This window comes from Kazachstania africana, chromosome 11 (assembly GCF_000304475.1).
Source record: "Kazachstania africana CBS 2517 chromosome 11, complete genome".
NCBI classification, from domain to species: domain Eukaryota; kingdom Fungi; phylum Ascomycota; class Saccharomycetes; order Saccharomycetales; family Saccharomycetaceae; genus Kazachstania; species Kazachstania africana.
This window is the reverse complement of record NC_018950.1, coordinates 258,595-285,156: the sequence shown is the minus strand read 5'-3', so window position 1 is coordinate 285,156 and position 26,562 is coordinate 258,595. Positions and strand designations below refer to the sequence as shown.

At 35.9% G+C, this 26,562-nt stretch overlaps 14 protein-coding genes and 3 non-coding genes across 17 annotated transcripts; 10 read left to right on the top strand and 7 right to left on the bottom strand.

Moving 5' to 3' along the window:
- Positions 1 to 170: 170 nt before the first annotated feature.
- On the bottom strand, positions 171 to 599 carry CKS1 (cyclin-dependent protein kinase regulatory subunit CKS1; the record flags this gene model as incomplete). The annotated part of the gene is made up of 1 exon (XM_003959578.1): positions 171 to 599. One exon carries the CDS (start codon positions 597 to 599, stop codon positions 171 to 173), a length of 429 nt encoding a protein of 142 aa, XP_003959627.1.
- A 489-nt stretch (positions 600 to 1,088) lies between these two features.
- HSL7 (protein arginine N-methyltransferase) lies at positions 1,089 to 3,422 on the top strand (the record flags this gene model as incomplete). The annotated part of the gene is made up of 1 exon (XM_003959577.1): positions 1,089 to 3,422. One exon carries the CDS (start codon positions 1,089 to 1,091, stop codon positions 3,420 to 3,422), a length of 2,334 nt encoding a protein of 777 aa, XP_003959626.1.
- Positions 3,423 to 4,268: 846 nt separating this feature from the next.
- AGP2 (Agp2p) lies at positions 4,269 to 6,017 on the top strand (the record flags this gene model as incomplete). Its single annotated transcript, XM_003959576.1, has 1 exon — positions 4,269 to 6,017. The coding sequence occupies one exon, from the start codon at positions 4,269 to 4,271 to the stop codon at positions 6,015 to 6,017; it is 1,749 nt and encodes a 582-aa protein (XP_003959625.1).
- Positions 6,018 to 6,138: 121 nt separating this feature from the next.
- CCZ1 (Ccz1p) lies at positions 6,139 to 8,097 on the bottom strand (the record flags this gene model as incomplete). Its single annotated transcript, XM_003959575.1, has 1 exon — positions 6,139 to 8,097. One exon carries the CDS (start codon positions 8,095 to 8,097, stop codon positions 6,139 to 6,141), a length of 1,959 nt encoding a protein of 652 aa, XP_003959624.1.
- A 230-nt stretch (positions 8,098 to 8,327) lies between these two features.
- On the top strand, positions 8,328 to 9,914 carry SRP54 (RNA-binding signal recognition particle subunit SRP54; the record flags this gene model as incomplete). Its single annotated transcript, XM_003959574.1, has 1 exon — positions 8,328 to 9,914. One exon carries the CDS (start codon positions 8,328 to 8,330, stop codon positions 9,912 to 9,914), a length of 1,587 nt encoding a protein of 528 aa, XP_003959623.1.
- Positions 9,915 to 10,061: 147 nt separating this feature from the next.
- SUA7 (transcription factor TFIIB) lies at positions 10,062 to 11,129 on the bottom strand (the record flags this gene model as incomplete). The annotated part of the gene is made up of 1 exon (XM_003959573.1): positions 10,062 to 11,129. One exon carries the CDS (start codon positions 11,127 to 11,129, stop codon positions 10,062 to 10,064), a length of 1,068 nt encoding a protein of 355 aa, XP_003959622.1.
- Positions 11,130 to 13,006: 1,877 nt separating this feature from the next.
- KAFR0K01320 (uncharacterized protein) lies at positions 13,007 to 13,771 on the top strand (the record flags this gene model as incomplete). Its single annotated transcript, XM_003959572.1, has 1 exon — positions 13,007 to 13,771. One exon carries the CDS (start codon positions 13,007 to 13,009, stop codon positions 13,769 to 13,771), a length of 765 nt encoding a protein of 254 aa, XP_003959621.1.
- A 194-nt stretch (positions 13,772 to 13,965) lies between these two features.
- CKA2 (casein kinase 2 catalytic subunit CKA2) lies at positions 13,966 to 14,985 on the bottom strand (the record flags this gene model as incomplete). The annotated part of the gene is made up of 1 exon (XM_003959571.1): positions 13,966 to 14,985. The coding sequence occupies one exon, from the start codon at positions 14,983 to 14,985 to the stop codon at positions 13,966 to 13,968; it is 1,020 nt and encodes a 339-aa protein (XP_003959620.1).
- Positions 14,986 to 15,198: 213 nt separating this feature from the next.
- Positions 15,199 to 15,966, top strand: SLD7 (Sld7p; the record flags this gene model as incomplete). The annotated part of the gene is made up of 1 exon (XM_003959570.1): positions 15,199 to 15,966. One exon carries the CDS (start codon positions 15,199 to 15,201, stop codon positions 15,964 to 15,966), a length of 768 nt encoding a protein of 255 aa, XP_003959619.1.
- Positions 15,967 to 16,432: 466 nt separating this feature from the next.
- LPL1 (putative hydrolase) lies at positions 16,433 to 17,848 on the top strand (the record flags this gene model as incomplete). The annotated part of the gene is made up of 1 exon (XM_003959569.1): positions 16,433 to 17,848. One exon carries the CDS (start codon positions 16,433 to 16,435, stop codon positions 17,846 to 17,848), a length of 1,416 nt encoding a protein of 471 aa, XP_003959618.1.
- A 40-nt stretch (positions 17,849 to 17,888) lies between these two features.
- Positions 17,889 to 18,344, bottom strand: AIM29 (Aim29p; the record flags this gene model as incomplete). The annotated part of the gene is made up of 1 exon (XM_003959568.1): positions 17,889 to 18,344. The coding sequence occupies one exon, from the start codon at positions 18,342 to 18,344 to the stop codon at positions 17,889 to 17,891; it is 456 nt and encodes a 151-aa protein (XP_003959617.1).
- A 211-nt stretch (positions 18,345 to 18,555) lies between these two features.
- On the bottom strand, positions 18,556 to 18,654 carry KAFR0Ktrna13K. The gene is made up of 2 exons: positions 18,617 to 18,654; positions 18,556 to 18,592 (listed from the first exon to the last, which is right to left on the bottom strand). It is a non-coding gene; the product is annotated as a tRNA-Lys (tRNA).
- Positions 18,655 to 19,295: 641 nt separating this feature from the next.
- On the top strand, positions 19,296 to 19,396 carry KAFR0Ktrna4W. Its single transcript has 2 exons — positions 19,296 to 19,332; positions 19,360 to 19,396. It is a non-coding gene; the product is annotated as a tRNA-Trp (tRNA).
- Positions 19,397 to 19,842: 446 nt separating this feature from the next.
- KAFR0K01270 (transglycosylase) lies at positions 19,843 to 21,147 on the top strand (the record flags this gene model as incomplete). The annotated part of the gene is made up of 1 exon (XM_003959567.1): positions 19,843 to 21,147. The coding sequence occupies one exon, from the start codon at positions 19,843 to 19,845 to the stop codon at positions 21,145 to 21,147; it is 1,305 nt and encodes a 434-aa protein (XP_003959616.1).
- Positions 21,148 to 21,250: 103 nt separating this feature from the next.
- On the bottom strand, positions 21,251 to 21,323 carry KAFR0Ktrna12K. The gene has a single exon. It is a non-coding gene; the product is annotated as a tRNA-Lys (tRNA).
- A 757-nt stretch (positions 21,324 to 22,080) lies between these two features.
- Positions 22,081 to 23,967, top strand: KAFR0K01260 (alpha-mannosyltransferase; the record flags this gene model as incomplete). The annotated part of the gene is made up of 1 exon (XM_003959566.1): positions 22,081 to 23,967. One exon carries the CDS (start codon positions 22,081 to 22,083, stop codon positions 23,965 to 23,967), a length of 1,887 nt encoding a protein of 628 aa, XP_003959615.1.
- Positions 23,968 to 24,473: 506 nt separating this feature from the next.
- KAFR0K01240 (alpha-mannosyltransferase) lies at positions 24,474 to 26,474 on the top strand (the record flags this gene model as incomplete). Its single annotated transcript, XM_003959565.1, has 1 exon — positions 24,474 to 26,474. One exon carries the CDS (start codon positions 24,474 to 24,476, stop codon positions 26,472 to 26,474), a length of 2,001 nt encoding a protein of 666 aa, XP_003959614.1.
- Positions 26,475 to 26,562: the final 88 nt, after the last annotated feature.

Below are 26,562 nucleotides of genomic sequence, written 5' to 3'. Positions count from 1 at the left end.
GAGTTAGATATTAAATAGAGCTATGTATCTAAATAACAGCGGTACCGTTGGCTTTTGTAATATAAGATTAGACAGCTGAAAAGATGTACTATATAGAGGATACCACTTACGATTCATGGGTCTCATTAACAGTTTGTTTGTGTATGTGAAGGGGAAGGGTACGAGTATTTCTACTGCAAAGAAGCTTCGTCAGCAACCCTGTTCTGATTCTGCATTGATGGTTGGGCCTGTTGCTGCTGCTGGACCGCAGCAGCAGCTTGCTGCGCTCTTAATTCCGCTTCGAAGTTCAAAGGTCTTTTGAACAGCAAGATATGCGGTTCTGGTGCATGACACTCGTAGTGTTCCCATCCCAGAGATTGTGTGATACCGAGACCTCTCCATTCATCTTCGGTCAGTATACGCAGTGTACCTACTTCAGAATTGAAATAATCCGAAGGTATGACTTTTAACATGGCTTTGGGAAGCATTACATGCCTGTATTCGTTTGTATCATCTGAATAACGTGGCGAATAATGGATAGAGTCCTGAAATTCGAGAACACGGGCTCTTTCTTGGTCGGTCAATTTCCTTCCTTGAAATGTACGATAATGTTGGTACATATCTCGCTCACGCTGTCTTTGCTTGAAGATGTATAAACTATCTTTAATTGACAGTTTTCAATCTTCTCTATTTACATCTCTTTCGAAAGCAAATTTGAAGATCCTTTGAGGGCAAGAAAAAACAGTGTGAAAAAAAAGACAGAGGGAGATGTACGGTTATGCACTGCTGAAACTTCTTCGCTGGGTTTCCTCCTGCTACAGGACGACGAATTGAGCTCTTGCAATGTTTGTATATGTATATATGTGATGCTGAGAGGAGGTAAGCTCTACCGTGTGTTTATGAGAAATTACCTGCCATAATTTTGCCCCAATGGATCGTGTGCCTCTCTCTTGAAATTGGCCGTGTTTGAGATTTCATTTATTATTAGGAAAAAAACCGAACTAGAAAATATTAGTTACTACGACCGTGTAAGAAAGAGAGACAAAAGCATTACATCCATTCCACAGGAACGATAGCTGGTGTCTACTTGGTACTTTTACGTTAGGACTATGCAGAGTAACGTTTTCGTTGGTATCAAACCGGGTCAGATCAGTAATTACAAAGATAATCATTCCATTAAGGAAGAACATAGAGGATCCTTTGATTACTTATTACTACCTATAACAAATTTAAGGTACAAAGAAATCGTTAGGAAAGAATTCGATGAATTTAAAAATGGTAAGACTGATTCTTTGAAAATATCTGAACCACAGTTGCAAGATATTTGCATCTCTCCCTTCAATAGTCAAGACACTACTGATTCACCAATGTATATCGGTTTACTTTCTTCTTGGCTAGAGTTAGAGAGTCAGGATATTGCAAAAAGGGAAGTCAGTTATCAAGTGTTACTAAATGAATGCCAATTTGCCCAATTTGTAGGTATCCATAAACTGATCTTGGCTCCTCCACGTGACTTGAGTAATTTACAATTGTATTCACAAAGTATTTTGAGATTATTAGCCCATGAAAGTTTAAGCTCTGCAAAATTGACTATCTCCATATCATTGCCTCTTTATGAGGACACAGAACCTTTGGCTACATGGGAACTGTGGAACACTGTGAGAAAATTGTGCAATTATCATGAATCGTTAACAATATCATTGGCAGTTCCAAGAATCAAAACCCCTAGACACGTTATAAACAGATGGATCGCCGAACCCGTTTCATGCCTTTTAATTTCATCGTCCATCTTCGCAACAAATCAATACAATTATCCAGTATTACATAAATTCAATCAGAAACTTATTGCCAAATTCCAAGAAGTTAATGGTAATTCATTAATGAATTCAAATAACTTATGCGTCATTTTACATAGCATGGAAAAATATTCCACACAAATCAAAGGTGGAGAAAATTCTTACATTGAATATATTAACTATTTATTGAAGAAAGGCGATAGACAATTGTCACAAAATGCATTCGATTCTAGCTTACCACAATTGATGTCACCTTTGAAACCACACTCGGACATGTTGAGTAACTCCATTTACTCCATTTTTGAAAGAGATACAATGAAATATGATCTCTATGAACAGGCAGTCTATGACGCATTGTCTGATTTATCGTTAATGGCCACAAAATCAAATCCATTAGTCATTCTTGTAGCCGGAGCCGGCCGTGGACCACTTGTTGATAGAACGTTTAGATCAATTAACAAATTAAATTTATTATCAAGAACTAAATTGATCGCTGTGGAGAAAAATCCACAAGCTTTTCTCTTCTTACAAAAGAGAAATTTCGAATATTGGAACAATAAAGTACAATTACTCAATCAAGATATGACAAAATTGAAAAATTTCAATTTGGAAGTTGACCTATGTGTCAGTGAACTCTTAGGTTCTTTTGGTTGTAATGAATTATCACCAGAATGCCTGTATTCCATACAGCAATCTTTTGGGAAACCATCGACTATTTTCATTCCATCTTCGTATACTTCTTACGTGGCTCCTATATCTTCTCCTCTAATTCATCAGAAATTAAAATCACTAGATCATGATAAAAAGCCCACGGGTGATAAAACCCAAGATTTATTTGAGTCAATCTGGGTTTCTCACAAGATACCATACAATATTCTATCGTCAAAGATAAATGAAATATGGAGTTTCCACCATCCATTACCTGAAGGAAAACTTACTAGTTTCAAATTTTCAAGAAACGTTACAACAGGATTTAAAATCAAGCATAAAGGTGAAATTCATGGATTAATCGGGTTTTTCAAAGCGACTTTATATAAGGATTTGAGTTTTTCAAATCTTCCAAATGACACAAATGCCTATTCATGGTCTCCAATAATCTTCCCACTAAATCAGCCATTAAGTGTCACTGACGATACAGAAGTTAATGCATTACTTTCGAGAGTCAACTCAGGTAAAAAAATCTGGTATGAGTGGTCATTAGAAAGTTTCATCTACGTTGTTATGCCAAGACATAGCTTATCGAAAATGGACTTCATCGATGATACCAAGGGAAGCAATATCCTCACTAGTAGCAATGACAATAACAATAACAATAATAATAATAATATTAATAATAGTAGTAATAATAATTACGATGACCATAATTATAACAAACCGGCTAGTCATGAGCTTGATTCTGGAATCGACGAAAATGGATTTTTGCCTAATTTTGAAAATGGATGGCAAAGCGTCAACGATATTCATGGTTTACACAACAGTGTGGTAGAAAGTCCCATGTTCAACTTGGGAAGTCCAAATCAACTAGACGAAGATATCAATCAAGAAGAACAAGTAGATGACGATATTCCTGAAATTCACATTAAAGTGGAGACGGGTATCTCAAAGTTGCATAATATTAATGGTCAATCTTTTTCGATACCATTATAGCTCAAATACATAATAGACGTATACACATATATAAACAGTAAGTATTAGATCAAAGCTTTCATGATGAACCAATTAGCTGGCTAAAGCCATTCAAATCTTTTAGTCACTCCGACATTCTTGCCTTCTCTTTGTGCCTTGTGTGCGTCATGGCGTGTACCGGCAGTACCGGGAAGGAAAGCTTTTATAAATCCATCACGTGCGACAAATTGTAACAGTAGATGTTGCTATTTTCACTACTCTTTTGAGTCAATTGCTCCTGTTCCATATCCATATATGGCAAATGACTACAAAATCTTGCCTATCTCTCAGTAAAGATGGCGTCTTGCCCCGTCTTATTTCTCGTTCCCACTCGATCTCTTTATTGTCCCCGCTGCATTACGTGATATCAGTTAAATTCCGTTTTCGTTATACTATCCGATGACCCAATCGAATGGGATGTAAGCTTCTGTGTGAGGGTAGAATATACAGAGGTGTTTTGCTAGAAGGACTGAAATAAGAGGCAGCACTTCACAGACAGTCTCTAATGCAGCAGTCCTTCGGTACGTAAACCTTGTTTTCTCGGGATAAATGACGTGCCTTTAATAAGATTGTAGTACTCCAGGTCCTTTGAATTTGACTTATCTTTCAAGAAAATAATATATATAAGACTAGTCTAAGCAATTATCGATAACATTTTTGACAAGTTTTATCAACACTACTTTCAAGGACCTTTTTTCTGACACGTTTTGAAGTCGAAATCAAACAAACAGAACTGCTAGTGAACGATTTTCGGTGTCCCTTAAAACGTCGCTCGAATTATTTAAGCTAACAACTAAGTAAAAGAGTATCAGTTATCACATCAATAGCATGACTGAGAGTAATTTCAGTCCCACTCAAGATCCGTTCGAAACCAAGTCCCTTAACTTTCAAGTGAAGCGTACAGTCACCGAGCAAAATGATTGGTCAGATCAAATAGACACTAACGAAACACTCTCAACAAGCGATTTAAGTTCAGGAAAAGATTCAAGTACAAATTTATTGGGTTCAAGATCAACATCTACCCATAGAAAGTTACTGAATAGACATGTCCAGTTTATTGCTATCTCCGGCGTCATCGGTACGGCTCTATTCGTGGCCATAGGAAAACCGTTATATAGAGGAGGCCCAGCTTTTCTCTTAATTGCATTTGCATTATGGTGCATACCAATCCTTTGTATTACTGTTTCTACTGCAGAAATGGTCTCGTTCTTTCCTGTAGATTCTCCATTTTTGAGGCTGTCAAAAAAATGTTGTGACGAATCATTGGCTGTCATGGCAAGCTGGAACTTTTGGTTCTTAGAATGCGTTCAAATTCCTTTCGAAATTGTGTCAGTTAATACCGTTATAAATTATTGGAGGGATGATTATTCTCCCGCGATTCCTTTAGTCATTCAGGTAGCATTGTATGCTCTTATTTCCGTATGTGCAGTCAAGTATTATGGTGAAATGGAATTTTGGATGTCTTCTTTTAAAATTTTGCTAGCTCTAGGTTTATTCTGTTTTACATTCATAACGATGGTTGGCGGTAATCCAAAGCATAAAGCATATGGATTTCAGAATTATCGCAAAAATACATTCAAGAAATACTTCCCAGATGGTAATGAAAATATTGGAAGTGCAGCCGGATATTTTCAAGGATTTTTAGCTTGCTTGATTCAAGCTTCATTCACAATCGCTGGTGGTGAATATATTTCGATGCTAGCGGGAGAAGTTAAGCTACCGAGGAAAGTTATGCCAAGAGCATTCAAACAAGTTTTTTGGAGATTAACGGTACTTTTTTTAGGAAGCTGTCTTTGCGTGGGTATTGTTTGTTCAGCAAATGATCCTAATCTAACTGCTGCCATCAGTGAGTCAAGACCTGGTGCAGGTTCATCACCTTATGTCATTGCAATGAATAATCTGGGTATCAAAATTTTACCCGATGTAGTGAACGCTGCATTGATAACGGCGGCATTTTCTGCTGGAAATGCTTACACATATTGTTCTTCAAGAACATTGCACGGTATGGCATTGGATGGATACGCACCTAAATTTTTAGCCGTCTGCAATAAACAAGGCGTTCCCATATATTCAGTGGCGATTTCGTTAATTTGGGCACTATTAAGTTTATTACAGCTGAATTCAAACAGTGCCGTTGTCTTGAATTGGCTCATCAACATTATAACAGCGTCCCAATTAATTAATTTTGCCTGCATTTGCATAACCTACCTCTTCTTCAGAAGAGCATATCTTTTACAAAGGGATACGCTTCCGGATCTACCATTTAAATCTTGGGGACAACCTTACACAGCAATTTTTGGACTGGTATGCGTACTTATGATGATCATTGTTCAAGGTTATACTGTATTTTTCCCCAAGTTATGGAATGTGCAGGATTTTTTATTCTATTACTTAATGGTATTTATTGACGCAGCAATCTATCTTTCATACAAGTTCATATGGACTCGAGGTTCAGATAGCTTCAAGGATCCTCTTAAAATAAACTTTGAACCTGAACTGAAAGAGATTGAAATGCATGAGTTAAAACACTCCTTTGATAAGTTTAGGTTTTATCATGAATTTTGGAATAGTGAATGATTAAAAACCTACTTTACTTGTAATAACATTCTTTTGATATTTACCCCCTCTAAATAGTCTTTATACCTATGTATATAAATGAATATGTATATGCAAATATCTTATCGAGATAGTCTGTCATCTATTGAGCAGATTCCCACCAATCTATTACATCTTTACCAAGACTGGAAAATAAGCTATCCTCCCTATCATTATTACTTCTTTCTGCGGAGTCTTGGAAAAACCAATTTTTCAAAATTACAACCAATTGCTGTTCATTCTCTTTCAAATAACATAGTAAGCCATTGCCTAGTGTGATTAACCTCTCTTCTGATGCCTCTTTTGTTCTTCTGGAATTTTGCATGGATGTTAAAAACTGAAGGACCTCTTCGTGCAATTCCCTCAGTTTATCGTTGTTCATCGAATCCAAAAAGTTAGTGTATTTCTTATAGGCCAGTTTACTCTCGTCCATGTTTGATTGAGGCTCAGGTTCAGTTTTGTAGCCGAATCTGAGAAAGTCACCCATAATATCAAGTCCCCAATGCCTCTCTGTTACAGACAGTCCATTTTTCGTAAGAAGTTCATCCACACCCTCTACAACTAATTCTAAAGGTGACTTATTATCACTATCAAGTGATAGTTCATAACATGGTGTGATTGAAGATCGCAGAATTTTTGAATTCTTGTCAATAACTGTGTACGCAAAGTTTTTTGTATTATTTGATTTTAGCCATTCTTGGTCCTCATCAATTGAAAAGCTAAATGCGTTAGCACAAAGCTTTTCCATACTACTACGAAGTATGTATCCAATATTTTTCAAATAATTGTGATCCCATATTCTATCGAAAGTTTTCTCACATATTATGAGAATTAATAAATCATCATAGTACCAGAAGAGAGAGTTATAAATATCCGTCTTACCATCGAATGTTAAATGAAGTTTTTTAGTTCTATAATTTTGTGGGAGTATATCTGAGGATAATGGTGATATTAAAAATCCGTATCGATTGTTTTCATTACGTCTCAAGCTAGTATTCTTCTTTCCTGAAAAGATGTTAAATGACCAAAATGGGATATAGTCCTCGAAAAAGGACATACTGTTTGAAATACCAGTTGTTGTTCCAACTTCTTGCAATGCTTCGTAAGCCATTGATACCGGGAGGGTCAAGTTATGCATCAATTTACTTCCTGAATTGACTCTTTCGGTGAGGGGTTGATGATTATCCGCGACAGTGTCTCCATCCTGCCCTATTTCCTGATTCTGTTGTTCGTTTTCCATCAAGTTTGTTGGAACTTCTTTATAATGAGCATTTCCTGCAATTACGTGACTTGACAAATCATCGTACTTGGATTGTAAATTATAAACCCAATTTGATAGATCTGCAATATTCTCAAAGTTCGCACAAAAATGCTGAACAAGACCATATGACTTTGTACCAAACTTTCTTTTCTTCTTAGTAGGCAAGTGATATACCAATATATCCTTCAATCCAAGGTAATTTTCCTCTTGAAATAAAATATTTTGTTTAATAATGGATTCCCAGGTCTCCAAATCATCAGAGTTTGTAGAAGTACGATATTTGAAATCTAAATCAGCAATTTTATAGGAATTTGGCCAAAGTGACTCTATTCCTCTTCGTATTATTGTATCAGGTTTTAAGTGTATATCAGACCAGAATGGGATAAGCTGTTCGTTCAAAAGATTAGTGAGCTCTTTGATATCTTGGAAATTACTGAATTGACCATATTCCAATATGAAGAATTTATAACAGAACCAAAGTTGACTCATATAGTATTGATATGGTATGCCTACATTATCTTTATTAACAGACACTGTGATCAAGAATCTGCTTTCCACTTGAATGGTCACCATAGTTTCAGCTTCTAATTCAATTACCCTCTCCCGATCATAATCTTGCGATCCATCGCTTAGAGATCCTGTAAATGACCAAATACCTTGTATTATTCCGATTTGACTCAACTTATCATTCAAGGAACTAATCTTCTTCGTATCAAATTCGTGATACAGTACTAACGTTTCGAAGGCATCATCCTCAGAATGGCTTCTCGTCGGATCTACCACAGTAAGGAATTGCAGCATCTAATATCTCGATCCATATATATATATATATTGGTAAGTAATACAATTAGTTAAATGTTGATACCAAAATGTTACCCGTTTCTAAATCTTGGTCGGATTGAAATTTGAACATTGTATGAAAAAATATAAAGAGGTTGATGGTAAAGTGTTGATTAAAGTCCAAAAGAGTGGTTTGACCAAGAGATTAAGCTTTGGCAGATATAGTCTAATAGGTGCACAATTTTCTCAACATGGTGTTAGCAGATTTAGGAAAACGAATTAACAGCGCTGTTAATAATGCATTGTCCAGCGCACAGAGTGATTATTCAACTACGATCGATAATATGTTGAAGGCGATTACAACTGCTTTATTAGAGTCTGATGTTAATATACAGTTAGTTTCTAGGCTCAGGAATAACATTAAAAGTAAATTAATGGAATCCAAGGGTAACACAAAGTCAGTTTCTAACGGACAAACAAAAAAACTGATTCAAAAGACAGTTTATGATGAACTTTGTGCACTTGTGGATTGTAATGATGGACAAGAACCATTTAGGCCAAAGAAGAAACAAAGTAATATCATCATGTTTGTTGGGTTACAAGGTTCTGGTAAGACGACGTCCTGTACTAAATTAGCGGTATACTATTCCAAAAGAGGGTTTAAAGTGGGTCTTGTTTGTGCTGATACTTTCCGTGCAGGTGCATTTGATCAATTAAAACAAAATGCAATTAAAGCAAGAATACCATTCTATGGTTCATACACCGAAACAGATCCAGTTAAAGTTGCAGCAGAAGGTATTGCGAAATTTAAAAAGGAAAAATTCGAAATTATTATTGTGGATACATCAGGTAGACATCATCAAGAGGAATCATTATTCCAAGAGATGGTTGAAATCTCTCGCGTTGTTAAACCAAATCAAACAATAATGGTTCTTGATGCATCAATTGGTCAAGCCGCAGAACAGCAATCAAAGGCGTTTAAAGAATCATCTGATTTTGGTGCAATCATATTAACAAAGATGGATGGTCATGCGAGAGGTGGTGGTGCTATTTCAGCCGTTGCTGCTACTAATACACCTATTATTTTCATTGGTACTGGTGAACATATTCATGATTTAGAGAAATTTTCTCCACAATCTTTCATTTCTAAACTTTTAGGCATTGGTGATATGGAAAGTTTATTTGAAACGTTACAAACGGTAACAAATAAAGAAGATACCAAGGCTACTATGGAAAATATTCAACAAGGTAAGTTTACTTTGTTAGACTTCAAGAAACAGATGCAAACCATTATGAAAATGGGTCCATTATCAAATATTGCACAAATGATTCCTGGTATGGGTAATATGATGAATCAAGTTGGTGAGGAAGAAACGTCAAGAAGTATGAAGAAAATGGTTTATGTACTAGATTCTATGACAAAAGAAGAACTAGAATCTGATGGCAGAATATTTATTGACGAACCAAGTAGGATGGTTCGTGTTGCAAGAGGATCTGGTACATCAGTAATTGACGTTGAAATGATATTGCAACAACAACAAATGATGGCAAGAATGGCACAAAGTGTGAAAGCTGCACAACCTGGAGCGGCTGGGGGCCCCGCTGGAAATATGCCAAGAATGCCCGGTATGCCAAATATACCAGGCATGCCCAATATATCTCCACAAATGATGCAACAAGCCCAACAAAAGATGAGACAAAATCCTGGATTAATGAACAATATGATGAATATGTTTGGTGGTAATGGCGGAGGTATGCCTGATATGAATGAAATGATGAAAATGATGCAAGATCCACAAATGCAACAAATGGCCAAACAATTTGGTATGGGGATGTAAAAAACGTTTCCAGATAAAGCATGTATATTACTATGTAAAGAATTTGATTTATTTCCTTTCAAATAGGCAAATGCTCATAAAGTATCATTATTAAAAAAAAAAACGTTTTATTCTTCGAATATATATTTATAAATTGTTTTGTAATAATTAATCCTTTTTTCTATCAGTTTTTGAATTTCTTTCCTTTTCTAATTTTGGTAAATTATCTATGGAAACAGTTCCATTAGCAATTAATTGTGGATCTACGGCAATATCTCTATGCTCGTACAAAATTTTGTAACCTGATTTGATAGTACCTTCAGTAACTTGTAAAATTTGAGCGACTTTTGCTGCAGAAACAGGTATTTTAAAAAGTAAGATATTTAGGTAGATCGATACGACAGCAATAGTGATTGGAGATTTACCAGCGATTTCTTCAATTTCTTTACATTTCTTTGCAGTATATTCTGATGCTGTAGTGACTTGCATTGGTAAACCAAGATGAGAACAAAATCTTGGAATATAAGTTAAGTTTTGAGCACCGCTCATATTATCGGTATTAATCTTAATAAATCCATCTGAACTCTTTTCTCTTAGGATACCTTTCATTATACCAAGAGTCTTACCAAATTCTTTCGTCTTTACGTGAATGATTGATTGAATTTCTTTAAAAGTTCTTGCCACTTGAGCACGACGACAACCAATCAAGATCGATGCTGCCATAATACTTTCAGTCGATTTCCCCTTTAAAGATTTTTCATCGTGACATAATTTATAAGCTTCTTTGGCACAATCTTTAACAATCTTAGGTAATTCAGCAGCATCACAAAGCATAGTAATCTTTGCAAAAGCTGCTTGAACTTCATTATCTTTTTTATCCACAACATTTTTCCCCTGTGCTCTATTTAATTCTTTTGTGAATCTCATATCGGTACCTTCACCTTGACCAATTCTAGTAGACAGATTATTACCATCTAATAAAGGATTTGAAGCTTCACCAACACGAGATGGATCGTCACCGTTCTGATCATCATTAGAGAAAGTACGCCATTCAGATCTCGTATCAACCAATTTATCAGATAATACTAAACCACAAAGTGCACAAACAACATCACCTTCACTAAATCTTTCCACAATTTTTGGTGGGTAAACTCTACATTCTGGACAGGTCAATACTATATTTAAGTTTGGACCTTTTCTCATTTCATTAGGATTTCTTATGGATGAGACTGACATGATTGATATATTTAAACCCACGATGTGTTATGAATAAGAAATGATTGATTGTAAATTACATAATTTGTAGAACGGTTTGTTTTATAAAAAATGCAGTATCTGATGGGAGGGAAAAAATCAAGAAAACAGAGGGAGGGTAAATTACGCACTATTCTTTGTTACCCGGAAGTAAAGCACGTGATCCAAGCATCTTCCCTTTAGTGCGGCTGTTCGCTGCTTCGCTGTGGCAAATAGTTAAGTTGAATGCCACAAGTCCAGAAATGCCGAAATTCTTAAATGCCACACGTCTTACAACTGCTTACTCTACGAAATGCAACATTATTGGTGATAAAAACTTTCTTGAAATATACATTTGTCTCAATTAAAAATTCATATCTTTGATGCTATTATGTAGGCTAAACATGTTTTAGAATATCAATGATCATCTATAACTTTGTCTATAACAATCAAGAGCTAAAATATGTCTTCTACTTTCGTAATATCATCAAAATATTTCTTTTCAACGATGGCAACAGTCAACAATTCACTTCACTGCCTATTAACTTAGATACATACTACCGCCGACTCAATATTGCGTTTTACAAAACTCCGATGTTCAAACGACATTATTTAAAGAGTCTCGACATCGATCCGGAAACGGTCATCTCGCAACTTTTTAATGTCCGTTTAGGATGGTAATAATAGTAATAAGAATGACAAATGAAGAAAAAATGAAACTAATAGGGGAATTACTGAAGAAATGGATTCCGGTACTATATATTTCTAACAATCAGACGGTTTACAAGTCAGGGATCCCCTAAATTACTTTATTCATTGCGCTTCACTTCTTCGGATGGCAAATTTCCGGTGGAGAAAGAGACAGAGAGACCCTTCAAATGGAATTTTGCAGAGAGAGAGAAGAAGATTGATTTATTTCCTCAACGGAAGAATACTGGCGCGACGGCGCTAGCGAAATGAAAGAGAAACTGTAAGAGAAAAATAGAACCAGTTGCTGCTGTGCACCCATACACTCAATAATACGGATACAGCGATATCGCCCTATTCATTCTTTCTCGATGCATAGTTGCCCCCCCCGCCGCAATATTTTTTCGTTTCGTTTTTCATTGCCGCTTTTTTTTCTCTCGATTTCTTTCCCCCACCCCCCAGCAAAAATGGTGCCCAAAAGTGAGGTCTGCAAGGTTGCCTTTCTCATACATGCCCGCACCGAGAAAACATCGCACCCCGCAGCCTATTTTCTTTTTCAGTTTCTTTCTTTTTTATGCTCCAACAAAAAAGTTTTTCCGGTCTGAGAATACGAAGGAGATGAATGTATGCCCCAGTCTCGTACGGTACCACCATAGCGGAACTATGTTCCCCGTACAAAAAAAGAAAACAAGAAATACTTATTGTACTCACATACCCCAAGAGAAGTAACAGGAGATTCCTTTCCCTCGGAAAAACCCCTCCTACGATCACGTAGGCCTCAAAAGAAACTTAAAGGAGCCACCAACAAACAAGTAAACAAACAAACAATACAGTTGTCGACCGGCGCCACAGAATCCCCCGCATCCAAAACCCAGTTTTTTTTTCCTGTGAAAATCCAAATTCGGCTTTCCTTCTCTCACTTACTTTCTCGGGCAAATTGTCAGACAGCAGACCTCCTCCTCCTCGGGCGTTCCCCCCCCAAAGAAGAAACTTAAATGCTCGAGAGAAAACGTACTATAGACTGGTGACAAAAAAGTAATGAAAGACTCATTCGGTCACTCTCGAGCACACCCATATAAAATAATAACACATCCTTCTATTTTTCCTATTTCTTTCTTAACACTTTTTGACTACTTTCATCATACGTAAACACACATATATACATCACACTTTCTCCACAGCATATTAATATAATGACTAGTTTGGATGATAGTATCATATCTCAACAGAACATGATGCTTTTGGATAACGTAACAAATTATAAGAAAACTTCACTAGATTACTTCCACTATAGTTTTAATGAAGATTCGATGGAGCTACCTTTAAGTTGGTCCCTTTTATTGAAGATGAGAAAACATAAATTATTACGTTTACCAAGTTGTTCAATAGAAGATGATTCTGACTACATGATTTATATTGAAAGGTTGCATCATATACTTTGGAGGCGTTGGTCTTCAAAGTTATTTCATTTAGATGATCTAAAATTAGATCCATTAGAAATTAATTGGAAAAAGGAAACTGATGTTACCGTATTATATGGTCCAGATCTAATTTGTCACGATGAAATTTCATGTCCTCTTTACGATATTCAATATAATTATAAACAATCAACTGCAAAACAGGATGTGCCTTTCATGGATACTGATGAATCAGATTTCAATTACTCTTCATCGGTAGATTCTAGTACTTCTTCAATATTCGATAATAGTAATAGTAATACATCACCACCAAAGATTAAAAAATGTTTAAAATTTAATGATAGAGTCGACAGAAGAGACATTAATCTATATGGCGAATTCATCGAGTCAAGTATAAAAATTAATGATAGGAAACATAGACATCATAGGCACCGCCATCAAAGGCATTCTTCCTCAAATCAAGATAAATCTGCTCATATTCTTACTGATGATGAAATTAATAAATTAAGAAATGGTAACAATTACGTACTCTTGAAATAAAACAAAAACAAAAACAAAAAAAAAAAAAATACTTTAATGACTAATGAATAATAATTTCTAGCATTGTACGTACATTATAATATATAGATCGCTTTTGTAATTTAGTACATCAAATAACGAATACTGTATTTCATGAAAAAAAAAGAGAAAGATATTATTTATTATACATACTAGATAGATATATTATCGCTTTTTCAATCGTACTTCGTTTTGAAAAAGACATGGTTCATAGTTTCCTTTGCTGTTAATCTCTCTTGATGGTCGTATCTCAGTAAATTATCAATCAAATTAACCATCTCCGGTATAGCTAATTTGGTTTCAGGTGTAATGAAATGTTCCCATGGTTTTCTAGTAAAATCCCTCATTATATTATCATACTCTGAAGGCAATTTCAATCCATATTTATCCAAATATGCCAGTAATTCTTTAGTGCCCAGGACAGCGGCAATTTTAACCAATTGGTCAGGATTTGTTGAGCCCTTGAAAAATGGTTCTCTCTTAAATACAATGGCTGCTAACATACAGCCTACAGACCAAAGATCAAGGGAATAATCGTATTGATTTAAATTGACTAATAACTCAGGCCCCTTATGGTAACGTGATGCTACACGAACATTGTAATCGACGCCAGGATGATAAAATTCGGCAAGACCCCAATCAATTAATCTCAACTTACGTTCATAAGGATCAATCATAACATTTTGTGGTTTAACATCCCTATGCATGATGCCCATGGAATGACAATAATCTAATGCTATTAGTAACTGTGTGAAATAATATTGAATATCATGTAATTTAAAGGTTGGATATAAAGATCTAAAATCAACATTTCTAACTTCTTCAAAGATCAAAGCAGGAATCTTCGAATCACGATCTTGAACAATGTCATATAATTCAACGATATTTGGACCACCCGTTAAATTTGTCAAAATTTTTAATTCACGATAAATTTTTTTCATTTTAACAGGTTTTAACACCTTAATAACACATGATTTATCATTATTAACACATTTACCACTAAACACTTCGGAATATTTACCACGACCAATCTTATTCACTATTTCATAATTCTGAATTTTTCCCCATTCGATGGTTACACCTTGTTCGTAATCCCAGTATTCTTGTGGTCTCTTTTCGCATGCATCGGTATAAACTTTCGCAATCGAATAAACACGAGTTGATTTCTGGTTCAATGTGGATGGAGGAAGCGGCATGCTGTATTGTACGCAATGTTCTTCTCTATCGCTAATATATCAGTACGTTCTCAGTATTCACTTCTAGACTCTTTTTCAAATGGTTCTAAATAAATTGTTTTCACTCTGAAATTTTTTTTCTTGTTCGTTCTCGCTTTAAACAAGCCATTCTAAAAGAAGAAGATCATAGCTAATTGTAAATGAATAGAGCTTTTACAATTCGTTGGTCAAAAAATGCTCGATAAAGTTGCAATTCTCAGCTTTAACTTGGGAGAGCGACGCAATAGCATTACTATAAGAGATGTGCAACTGTGGAAGGACGTGGCAGACCGAGCAACGCGTGGAGCGCCAAAGAAGATGAAGGGCAAGTTCATGCAGTACGTGGATTTGGCCAAGCTTCCCATATGGGTGAAAGATGAAAGTGAGATGCTTTGTTACAGTACGAGCTCTACTACGGTGGGGTATTTTACTTCGAAGCTGAAGGACGAGAATAGAGGTATTGTTGTTAATATTGCTAAAAATGGCAATGAAGACCCATCACTCGAGTTTGCAGTGATTTATAGAGATGTTGATACCATCAAATGCTTTGCATTGGATACAAGGAGGAAAATGATGATTGATGCACGCATCTCGAATATTGTCAAGCAGCAAAATACGGTTAACTTTGATGACATTATTGAACAGTCCCATAGAAGGAAAATTGAAGCAAGCAATAAAGTGCAGAAGAGCGTACAGATCAATGACAAAAGATTACAATTCAACGAAACGCTATCTAGATTGATTCTAGGTGGGTTGAGACTTCGAGGAATACCAAATACTCAAATAGGGTTTCAGAAATTGTTCAAAATGACATTTCAAGCGGCTGAATTTGCCCATAGAGAAGAACTAAAGACGATCGCATTGTCTCCCGGTGCTTCACCCCCATCGGAGGATAACAACTTGCTTTTTGAAAGGCTACAAGAGACGGTAGAGACACTATTAACTCTTTTCACAAGGTCATGAACCGGATCTGAGGTCTTTCACGGAGGTTACCTACTTGATTGAGAGACCATAAGCATTGTGGCCCATTCCAACGATGTATCTCGAGGCATGTCGCCTTTAATTTTACAAGGACGCATTATGACAGAGGAGGGATAGAAGTCAAATTTTTCCACTGGTACAGACACACACAGCCCAGATGCAACAGACAAACTGTCAAACTCACGCTGCAGCCATGCAAAAATAAGCTGCCGAGTCGATGCTTGGGGCATTTTTGGTTGGCAGAACTTTTTTGTGATTCAGACTAAAATTTTGTTAAGTTCCACGGATGTCGGATTTGGCCTGACAAGCGTCTCGGCCGATCTTTTGAAAGATCACAACGAGCAAAAGCGAAAGAGTTGTAACACACATTGTTATCATATATATATGTTAGCAAGAGCTGCTCGAAAACAAGCGAGGGTTCTTACAGCAAGCCAAGAATTGAAACACTATGACTAGCAAACAAGAGAAACATTTGGCTGTATTTATACATGGACTATGGGGTAGCTATAAACATATGGGATCTTTGCAACAAATGTTTAAGAAACTTATAGATTCGAAGGAAGAAATTATATGTTATGCTCCCAGACAAAATGCTGTTTTTAAGACATTTGATGGTATTGAAATTATTGGATATAGAGTTATTGTTGAAATTTGTCAATATATGAAACAATATAGGGAAGAAAATCCGAAATCAGAGATTAAAAAGATCAGTATTGTGGGTTATTCCCTCGGTGGATTAATCGCCAGATTTGTCGTCGGAAAGATGTTTACAGAATGCAGGGAATTTTTCCAAGATATTGAGCCAGTCATGTTTTTGACTATGGCCACACCTCATTTAGGGATTCACTTTTATAATCCATTGTCGATCAAATATAAGTGGCTTCTGGATCCAGTTTTGACGTTTCTTGGATCGACATTGATAGGTAAAAGCGGTAGAGAATTGTTTATCATGAATCGTTCAAATAGTATTCTCGTAGAATTGAGTCAAGGTGAATTCTTGGATGCATTAGCAAAATTCAGATGGCGAATGGTATTTGCAAATGTTAAAAATGATAGAACGGTTGCATTTTACACAGCCTTCATAACAGAATATGATCCTTTCATAAGTACAAATAATACATTGATGTATAAATTTGAACAGAATCTTCCTGGGTCTGACTATACAAACATTTTGCCAAGAATTGTTGATCTCAACCAATTGAATAAAAACGTTAAATTAATACCGGGGAAGTCGAAGAAATCTAAAGTTACTTTAAAAACAGTACTTCAAACTATCGGTTTAATCTTTTTGGGTTTATTTATTGTATTACCGATTGCATTAATTTTCAATATCTGTGGAACCCTTTATAGTCATTTAGCTACTTTGAAATATCAAAAAATGATAGCAAATGGCCAGATATCTATAGTGGTAAGGGAGAAAATAGGATTGACAGAACAACTAAGGAGCTATGTAAGCGAAACATACGAATCAATCATTAATACAGAAGACACGAACGATAACGAAGATATAACTGATACTATAAAACTTGAAAATAAAAGGTCATCAAAATCAATTGCCGAAGAATCACAAATTTTCCAAGAGTTCTTATCAAAATACTCAAATATTACCAAAGACGATCAAAATTGGACGCATGAATTCGAACCTTTACCACTTGATAACAATAGAAGGACGATATTAAATAATTTATCCAAATTAAATTGGATAAGAGTACCTATATACGTTAAGGCAAGGAACGCACACGGTGGTATTGTCGCCAGACAAGGAATAAACGATACAATGGCGCCAACAAGTCTTGCCTCTGTTGAATTTGTCTCAAAACTTTCAAATTACTTAATCAGTCATGAAGATGCAAATATTTATTGAATATACTATATATTTGTAATTCTTATTTTATATATCCAATTTAAAGCCATTTTTCTACGGGATTAGCCTTGAATTCCAAGTAATCTTCAAGGTTGAATAAGGAGATTTCCGTTTCATTTTCAATGTCATATTGACACAATTTTTTACCATTTGGATCCTTAGTATCCAAAACCCAATTATCCTCAGGATTGTCATGAGTAAAATTGATAACCAAATTTACTGTCTTAGATCCATGAGCATGTGTGTAAATTTTCATAGTATCATAATTGACGTTACGATATGGCCTATACGCACCTTCATTATTAATTTTCTTCAAGACATCATTAAATAAATCATGTCCAGTCTTTTCCTTTAAATCATAATTGGATAAAACGATTGATTTAACATTTCTATATGGAAATGATTTTATAATTCTAATTGTTAGAGTTGAACTCGTCAATGGAGTGGCATTTGAAGTTAACGGTTCTTGAACATCAAAATCTAGACTACTAGTCATACTGTTGCTTGAAACTTATAGAATTGTATTTGTTATATATAGAGATCAAGGTGACTTACCACACCACATTCAAAACTTATACTCGAAGTTGTCAAAGAAACTTATAATCTTCGATGTGGTGAAGATCCTTCCTTAGCAATCTGAATTCGAGCCAAAAACTGGCCCATTTGAAAAAAAATGTGAAATTTTGGCAAAAAAAAAATATGAAGAACTCCTCATAGGGGGCTCGAACCCCTGACATTTCGGTTATCCTTGCTTAAGCGTAAATTTGCTTAAAAGCCGAACGCTCTACCAACTGAGCTAACAAGGATGAGTTCTTCAAATTTTTGTTATAAAGATACCATCATGTTATTACACCATTTAACTATAACTCACTTCACCATTTTTTGACGTGAAGTTGACGTGAAGGAAGATTAGAGGATGATCCCTTTGCTGGAAATGGCAATATACTGACATTTCAATGTTTTGATAGTTAGAATGACAAATTTAGAATGTTATAGAAGATATGAACAATAATTATGGTGTGATAAACACGAATACATATTATCATACAATAATTATGGTACGATAATTAGGACAACGTATTGACTCATAAATCTATAACATGATAATTGACATAATTCAAAATGTGTTGGAAAAGGTATAAATACTTAGGTGAACACTGAAGTTTGATCAAAGTTTGTATCACTTTATATTATTTTATATTATGATTATATTTTATATATAACCAGTGCATTATTTGGTATAACCACTGATTAATAAGAATTACTTCACTAACTTGACTGACATCCACAACATGAACAATATTAACAATAATAATATACAAGAGACATCCTCTGATCTTCCTTTACGTCAAAATTGATCAGCGGGTATCTGGGTTGCGGGATCTTAGAGGTTGAGGTTAACGTTATAGTGATGCAGCCTGTGCTACGACAACAACGTCAAGTGATTGAAGCGGTGGCTCAATGGTAGAGCTTTCGACTCCAGTTAAAATCTGGAACTTCCGGAAAATTGCAATCGAAGGGTTGCAGGTTCAATTCCTGTCCGTTTCAATTTAATTTTGTATATTTTTTCCATCCGATTGCCAGATTTGTCTTACGAAACCAGCGCGAAAATTTCAAAACTGGAAATTCGCGCGAGTGCAGATTTTTTTTTGATATGCGAAGAAGACATCAAAGGATCTGCCCGAGAAAAAACTGATGGCTTAGTTAAAAGTAATTTAGACATTCTTGGCAAAAGAAGCTGCTGCTGCTGAATTCGTCTTATCTGCTTCTCATTGATTGCTGACAGTGTACGCGTCATTTTCCTTTTATCAGCTAATTATATACCGACACGAAACTTATCCAGATGGCTGTGTCTTGCATCGGCTAAATATAGATTTTTCATTCAGACATATATATATGTATCACACTACAGACAAAGTGAATTTGCTGGTTTCATTAAATTCACTTTGTCTCATCGAAAGTCAAAGAAAATTATTTCAAAGAAGTTGAAACAAATGAATTATCTAGCTTCAAAGATAACGCTTCTCGCATTATTATTTTCTAGTATTGCATCTGCACAAAGTTCATGTAACCCTTTGTCCGCCACATCATGTAGTCCAGATAAAGCATTGGGTACGAGCATATCAGACTCATTCGACGAAGAATCTCAATATTTCCACAATATTACACATGTTGGCTCAATTACTTACTCTGATTCTGGTGTCGCCATGACATTGGCGGAGCAAGGTGATAATCCAACTATACAATCAGATTTTTATATCATGTACGGTAAAGTTGAAGTCGTCCTTAAAGCTGCTAACGGTACTGGTATTGTCTCCTCTTTCTATTTACAAAGTGATGATTTGGACGAAATTGATATTGAGTGGTTTGGTGGCGACACTACTCAATTTCAATCAAATTATTTTTCTAAAGGTAATACTACAACTCACGACAGAGGTGAATATCATGGTGTCTCTACTCCTCAAGATACTTTCCACAATTATACAATTGATTGGGCCATGGATAAAACTACTTGGTATTTAGATGGCTCAAGTGTGAGAGTATTAGAGAACTCTACGAGTGAAGGCTATCCACAATCCCCAATGTTCATAAAATTCGGTATTTGGGCAGGTGGTGATCCTGAACTTGATGAAGAAGGTACCATCGAATGGGCCGGTGGAGAAACTGATTACTCCCAAGGTCCTTTTACAATGTACATCGAAAAGGTCATAGTTACAGATTATTCAACCGGTTCTCAATACTCTTACAGTGATCAAAGTGGTTCATGGGAATCAATTGAGGCCACTGATGGTGAAGTTTATGGAAGGTACGAAAAAGCTCAAGTCGAATTTGCTGAATTGACTAACGGTGAATCACTTTCTTCCGATGATGATACTACTAGTGTATCATCGGCAACCTCTTCAACCCTCTCCAGAAGTACTGCTAGTAGTTCTGTCGAATCTTCTTCAAGTTCAACCACAACGATCTCTTCTACACTAAAGAGCAGTACAAGTAAGAAATCAGCAGCAACCACTTCTTCTCGCACTGGTACTAGTTCTAGTGTAAAGAAGACATCTACAACTACACCATCAACCAAATCTGAAACGTACAAGTCTACATCATCTGCTACTTCAAATGAGGTAACATCTACAGTCACCGAATCATCCTCATCTGCTACTAAGTCAGCCTCATCTACATCTTCAAGTTTGACCAGTACAGCTTCAGTGCAAGAAGGTTCAGGTTCAGGAAATCACTCAAAATTAAATTTTCTTGAAGCGATTACCGCATATATTATTATCACATTCTCCATTATATACTAGTCCATAAACTTTGTAACTGATCTCCGGTTTCAAAAGGGTTCATAATTCAATAAATGCTCGAAAAAGGCTGAAGGTACTGTTACAAGTTCAAAGGTAAAAAGAAAGCCCTGTAGGGGGCTCGAACCCCTAACCTTGTGATTAAGAGTCACACGCGCTACCGATTGCGCCAACAAGGCCTTTTTTTGTTGAAAATTTTGTGAAAAATGTGTTCCTAAGTCCCATAATCTGCTTTCAAACCACGTGACTTGATGTAGCCCTTGGGACCGGATCTCTTACAAAATTGTCTCCATTTACATCAAGACTGCAACAATCAAACATGATAATATCTTGAAAGATCGGAATATACTATATTGCATGCCTTAGAGAGCCGTTATAATATATTGTTTCATGCCTGGACATTATATCAATACTGATACAATTTGTGAATGGAAGTAGGATGGTTATCGACTGGAGGCTTACTTTGGTTTAATATATTTGTATCTGTCGAGAAATCTGCCTCTACTATGTGGTGAAAAATGTTATCTCTGATCATATAAAATAAGATAGATAAGGCGAAACTAAAGTTAATGATTAAGCTAATTTTGTTGTAAAAATGTATAATATTGATATGTTTGGAATTAAACAAATATAATTTGAATCCTTCTGTCGAGGCTCATGTCCTCAAACTAATTGTACGGCTGTTTATTTCCCTTTGAGCTGCGTTTTGGCCAAAAAGAAAGTATTGCTGCTGTATTTTATATTAGTGTTAGCATTTTCTTTCTTGGAGGGGCTCGAGCCATTAAGGTTTCATGAACATCGCGAAGTTGATTGATCTCGAAAAAAAGAACAAGTTGAGATGCATATAAACATACAGTAAAGAAGCATTTTGAATTTAGAGTCCAAAATCAAGCGTATGTCCAACCCAAGCTAGCATACCTTTCAAAAAACGTAACTATGGTCCTGCATAAAATGAAGAGGAGTTTTCTGAGGCGATTTTGCATCTTATTATCAGTGATTCTGATAGTTACGACAGTAAGTCAACAATTGTACGGCTATGGAACGTCACAAATGAGCATAGAGGGAAATGACGACCTGATGAATCCTACAGATAAATTGGAATATAGAGATGCTTTAAGCAAGTCTCCTTTTCGATTGCTTTATCATAAGATAGACGGATTATTACGTAAAACGGAATTAGACTCAGACATTGACATCAGCCAAAATGAACGGGCACTATTATCAAGTTGGGACCAAGGTAACAAACTCAATCAGTGCAAACTTTTGTTTTCCAGTGTATATGAAAGTGAATCTTTGAACTGGTCGAATCAGCAACTCTTTGAAGAGTCTGAAAACTATGAAGGATATGATGTCTCGCCATCATTAATCAGTGAACGAATGAGAATTTACAACTATTGCATATTACAGAGTATGCTAAATGTAAAAGACTTGTTTGATTTTGACTTTTTCAAACAGAAAAACATCGATGCATGGGACTATCAAGTTAGAATGTTCCCTTTTCTAAGGCAAGATTTTGATAAGGAAAATCAGTATCTGTATCCTGAGATATTTGATATATCAAATAATGAAATGGTTTCAAAACCTAAATTAAAGTTGACTCCCTTGGAGTTTAACAGAGATTTCTGGAGGCAGTACAAAACACTGGCAAAGGGCAAGGGAATTGTGACTACACTGCACAGTAAAGAACTTGATTTCTTTTACAGACAACTAAAAGTCTTGCAAAAACTAGATAACAAGTTGCCAATTTACATTGTTTCATCTGATGGGGATATAACGGATAACCATAAAAATGAACTTTTCACTCAAGTTAAAGAAACGACTCAGCAAGTTTATGTCGTTGGCTGTTCTCAAATACTGAATCCATCATTCTCACAGAAGCATTTAAAATCTTTCTTAAACAAATGGGTGGCAATACTATTTAATCCGTTAGAAGAAGTTATATTCATGGATGCAGATGCCGTCCCCCTTATCAGCGTAGAGGATTATTTTAAATACGAAGACTACAAAGAGTCCGGTCTTTATGTCTTTAAAGATAGAGTGATGCCCCATAAACTTGCTACCGAACGTTGTATTGCCATGCTACATTTTGTTGAACCTTCAGCAGAAGAAAACTCATTGCTTGGTGAGAATTCTATGGTCAGTACCTGCAAGTCTGTTAAAACTATTAAAAAAACATTAATGGCAAAAGGCGTTTACGACAACTTTTTTGAGAAGGCACATTTACACCAGGTCGACAGTGGCTTAGTTATTCTAAACAGGAAAAAAAAACTAAATGCCATGTTAATGTCATTTTTGTTGCACTTGTTACCAGAAACACAAGTCTGCTTCCATGGGGACAAGGAGCTCTTTTGGATTGGCCCACTGTTCATGGATGAACCCTTCTCTGTTCATCCGACAGATCCAGGGCTTGCTGGTCAGATTTTTGTACGCAATAACGAAAACGAGGTGCAAAATCAGATCTGCTCCTCACAAATTGTTCATAGCGATTTAAATCACAATATTCTTTGGGTAAATGGTGGTTTAAAAGTGTGTAAAGTAAGGGATTCTGAAGTGAACGACTTCAGCTCTTTCCCAGATTATTTCCGGCAAAGATACAAGGATGAAAATAACTTGAAGAGCCTGTACAACGCACCATTATATTTTGAGGGACTTATTATCCCAAACCCATCATCGAGTCCTTGGTTTCAAACTAGAGAATGCTCAATGTTCGCATACTGTTCAACTGTCTCTATTGGAAATGAAGGCAACAAGGACACCTTTATAAGATTTAATCACGATCAAAGTGAGAGATACAACAGCATAGCTGCTTTATGGAGCAGCTAATCGTAAACAATGCGACTTGTACATTTACTCAACGATATATATAATAATACAATACCAATCAATTCATACACAATTAGCAAGTCGTATACCCACATGCAAACCTTCCTTGAAACCCCATGATGGGCAAAAGATCCTTGATAATATAGTTCTTACGCCTTTAGACTTAATAAGCACGTGATAAATCGAGTCCTGTACATCGAGAGTTCTCAAGATGCAACAAATTTAAGCTTTTATGTAAAAATGTGCAGCGCAGACGCCAAATAAAAGCTTCGCACTTTTTCTTTTTTTTTTTTTTGGTTCTGGGCATCGTATGTGCATCCAGTTGTTCAAGATATGAAAGGATCGAAGCAATTTCAATCAAAACTTTTAGTTCCCACTATCGAGTAGTAAGATTACGACACAAAAATTCAATTTTTAGTAGGGACTTTTGGTGAAGAACTCAACCCAAGTAGTATAGTTTCTCAAACTTTTCTGCCAAGCAAGAAGGCCGCTGGTTCCAAGAAAAAATGTGTAGAATACATTTCAGGGTGAAGAGGGTACTTTCCACTAAGTTTATTATATTACTTTGTGGTTTTTTGGTTCTATATTTGATTACAAACAGGCGTAACTCGCTATCTTCGCAAGCCGGTGGTCCTATCCCAAGTGACTTGAAGTATAAATCAGATAAAACCAGTACGTTTCAAAAAATTGGGTACAGAAGCGCTGACTCTGAATCTCCATTACATGATATACTCCAAAGAAGGGAGAGGCTGAGAAGGCAACTTAAAAATCCATTCTTCCGCGCCTATTCCTTCATAAGAGGGCTACTGGTAAATCCTGGTTCTGGTAGGGAGAATCGAGAAGAAGAGTTCGAATTGCTCACCAATTGGAACAACACAACATTATTGACACAATGCAGCTATTTGATTGAGAATATATATCAAAATAATCCAAGCTGGACAAATGAGGAAATTGTTAAGTTTCATAATAATGATAACGTTGATGATTTAATGATGTCGCTGATGGGAGAAAGGGTGCGGATCTATAATTATTGTTTCACTCACGGCAACTTAAACACATTGGATGTGCTTAAAACCAAATATTTCAAAAAACAAGGTATAGACCCTTGGGATTATCAGAGTAGAACGTTTCCATTTTTCAAAGAAAATATTGATCCTGAAAACTACCTTCTTTGGCCCAATATATATGATTTGTCTTTGGAATCAGAAAACAAGCTTCTTCCAAAACCTTCTTTCAAGACAGGAAATCGACAATTCAATCTCAATTTTCTACAGTATTGGAAAATGTTAGGAAAGGGGAGAGGTATAGTTACAACTTTACCAATAGGGGACATCAAATTATTTTACAAGCAGTTGAAAGTTTTGGATTACCTTAATAACACATTACCCATTCAAATTGTTACTACAGGAGGAGCCTCCGTGGAACTATTCATTGAAGAGCTGAAAAGCTATTCAAAAAGCACGCATCAAAAGATTCTCCTGATCGATACATCTCCAATGCTTAATACTTCCTTCGCTAGCCTGTATATTAGATTCTTTAGTAATAAGTGGATCTCTATACTTTTCAATACATTTGAAGAAATGATTTTTATGGATGTTGACGTTGTGCCATTTGTTAATCCAAACGAATTCTTTGAGATAGATGGTTACAAAGAGACTGGTATATTCATGTACAAAGATAGAGCATTATTGAATGAACACACGTTTCAGTATTGTATAGATACGTTCCGCGGACTTGAGCCATCCATGCAGGAAAATGAGTTACTTAGCAAGAATCATGTTCTCGATAGACTTCTAAGAGGCAGTTCTGACAAGAGTAAATCTGCGAAAGACCAAACAGGCCAGCAACAAACTTTTAATAGCTTCTTCATCGATCAAAAATTGCATCACGTTGACAGCGGACTGGTAGTCATCGATAAAAAGAGAAAATTTGATGGTATCCTTATGTCATTTTTACTTAATATTGACTGGAAAACACAGAGATGTGTGTATGGTGATAAAGAAGTATTCTGGTTGGGCCATTTATTTGCTGGAAGTGATTACGCTATTGATGCCACCTATGCTGGTCTTCTAGGCCCCATAGGGAAAGATGATGATGAAGCTACGTCTTCCACAAGATACCATATTTGCTCAGCTCAAATTTCTCATAACGATGGAGAAAGGCTGATGTGGGCTAATGGAGGATTGAAGACTTGTAAGTTGGATAATGCCGCAGAGGCCGACTTCGATGCTAATCCAGACTATTTTTCTTCGAGGTACAATGATAAGGAGACTTTAGAGCAAATGTATAGCTCAGCGTTAGGTATAGATGCAATGATTATTCCAGATCCAGAGGTAGATCCATGGTTACAGATCCAGGAGTGTCAAAACTACATGTATTGTGCGTTTGTAACTACTGACGTTAATGATTCACCATTAGACGCAGGGAGTCTTGTTAAATTTAAGTCGCCTAGTTTGATAAGTTATAACAAAATCTCAAATCTTTGGAATGATGCAGTTATATCGTAACCTGCCCCCTTGGAAAAACCCCTCGAAAGATTCAATAGCTTACGTTTGCAGCATCTTTAAAATGAGCTTTTTATGTGCGTGTAGATAT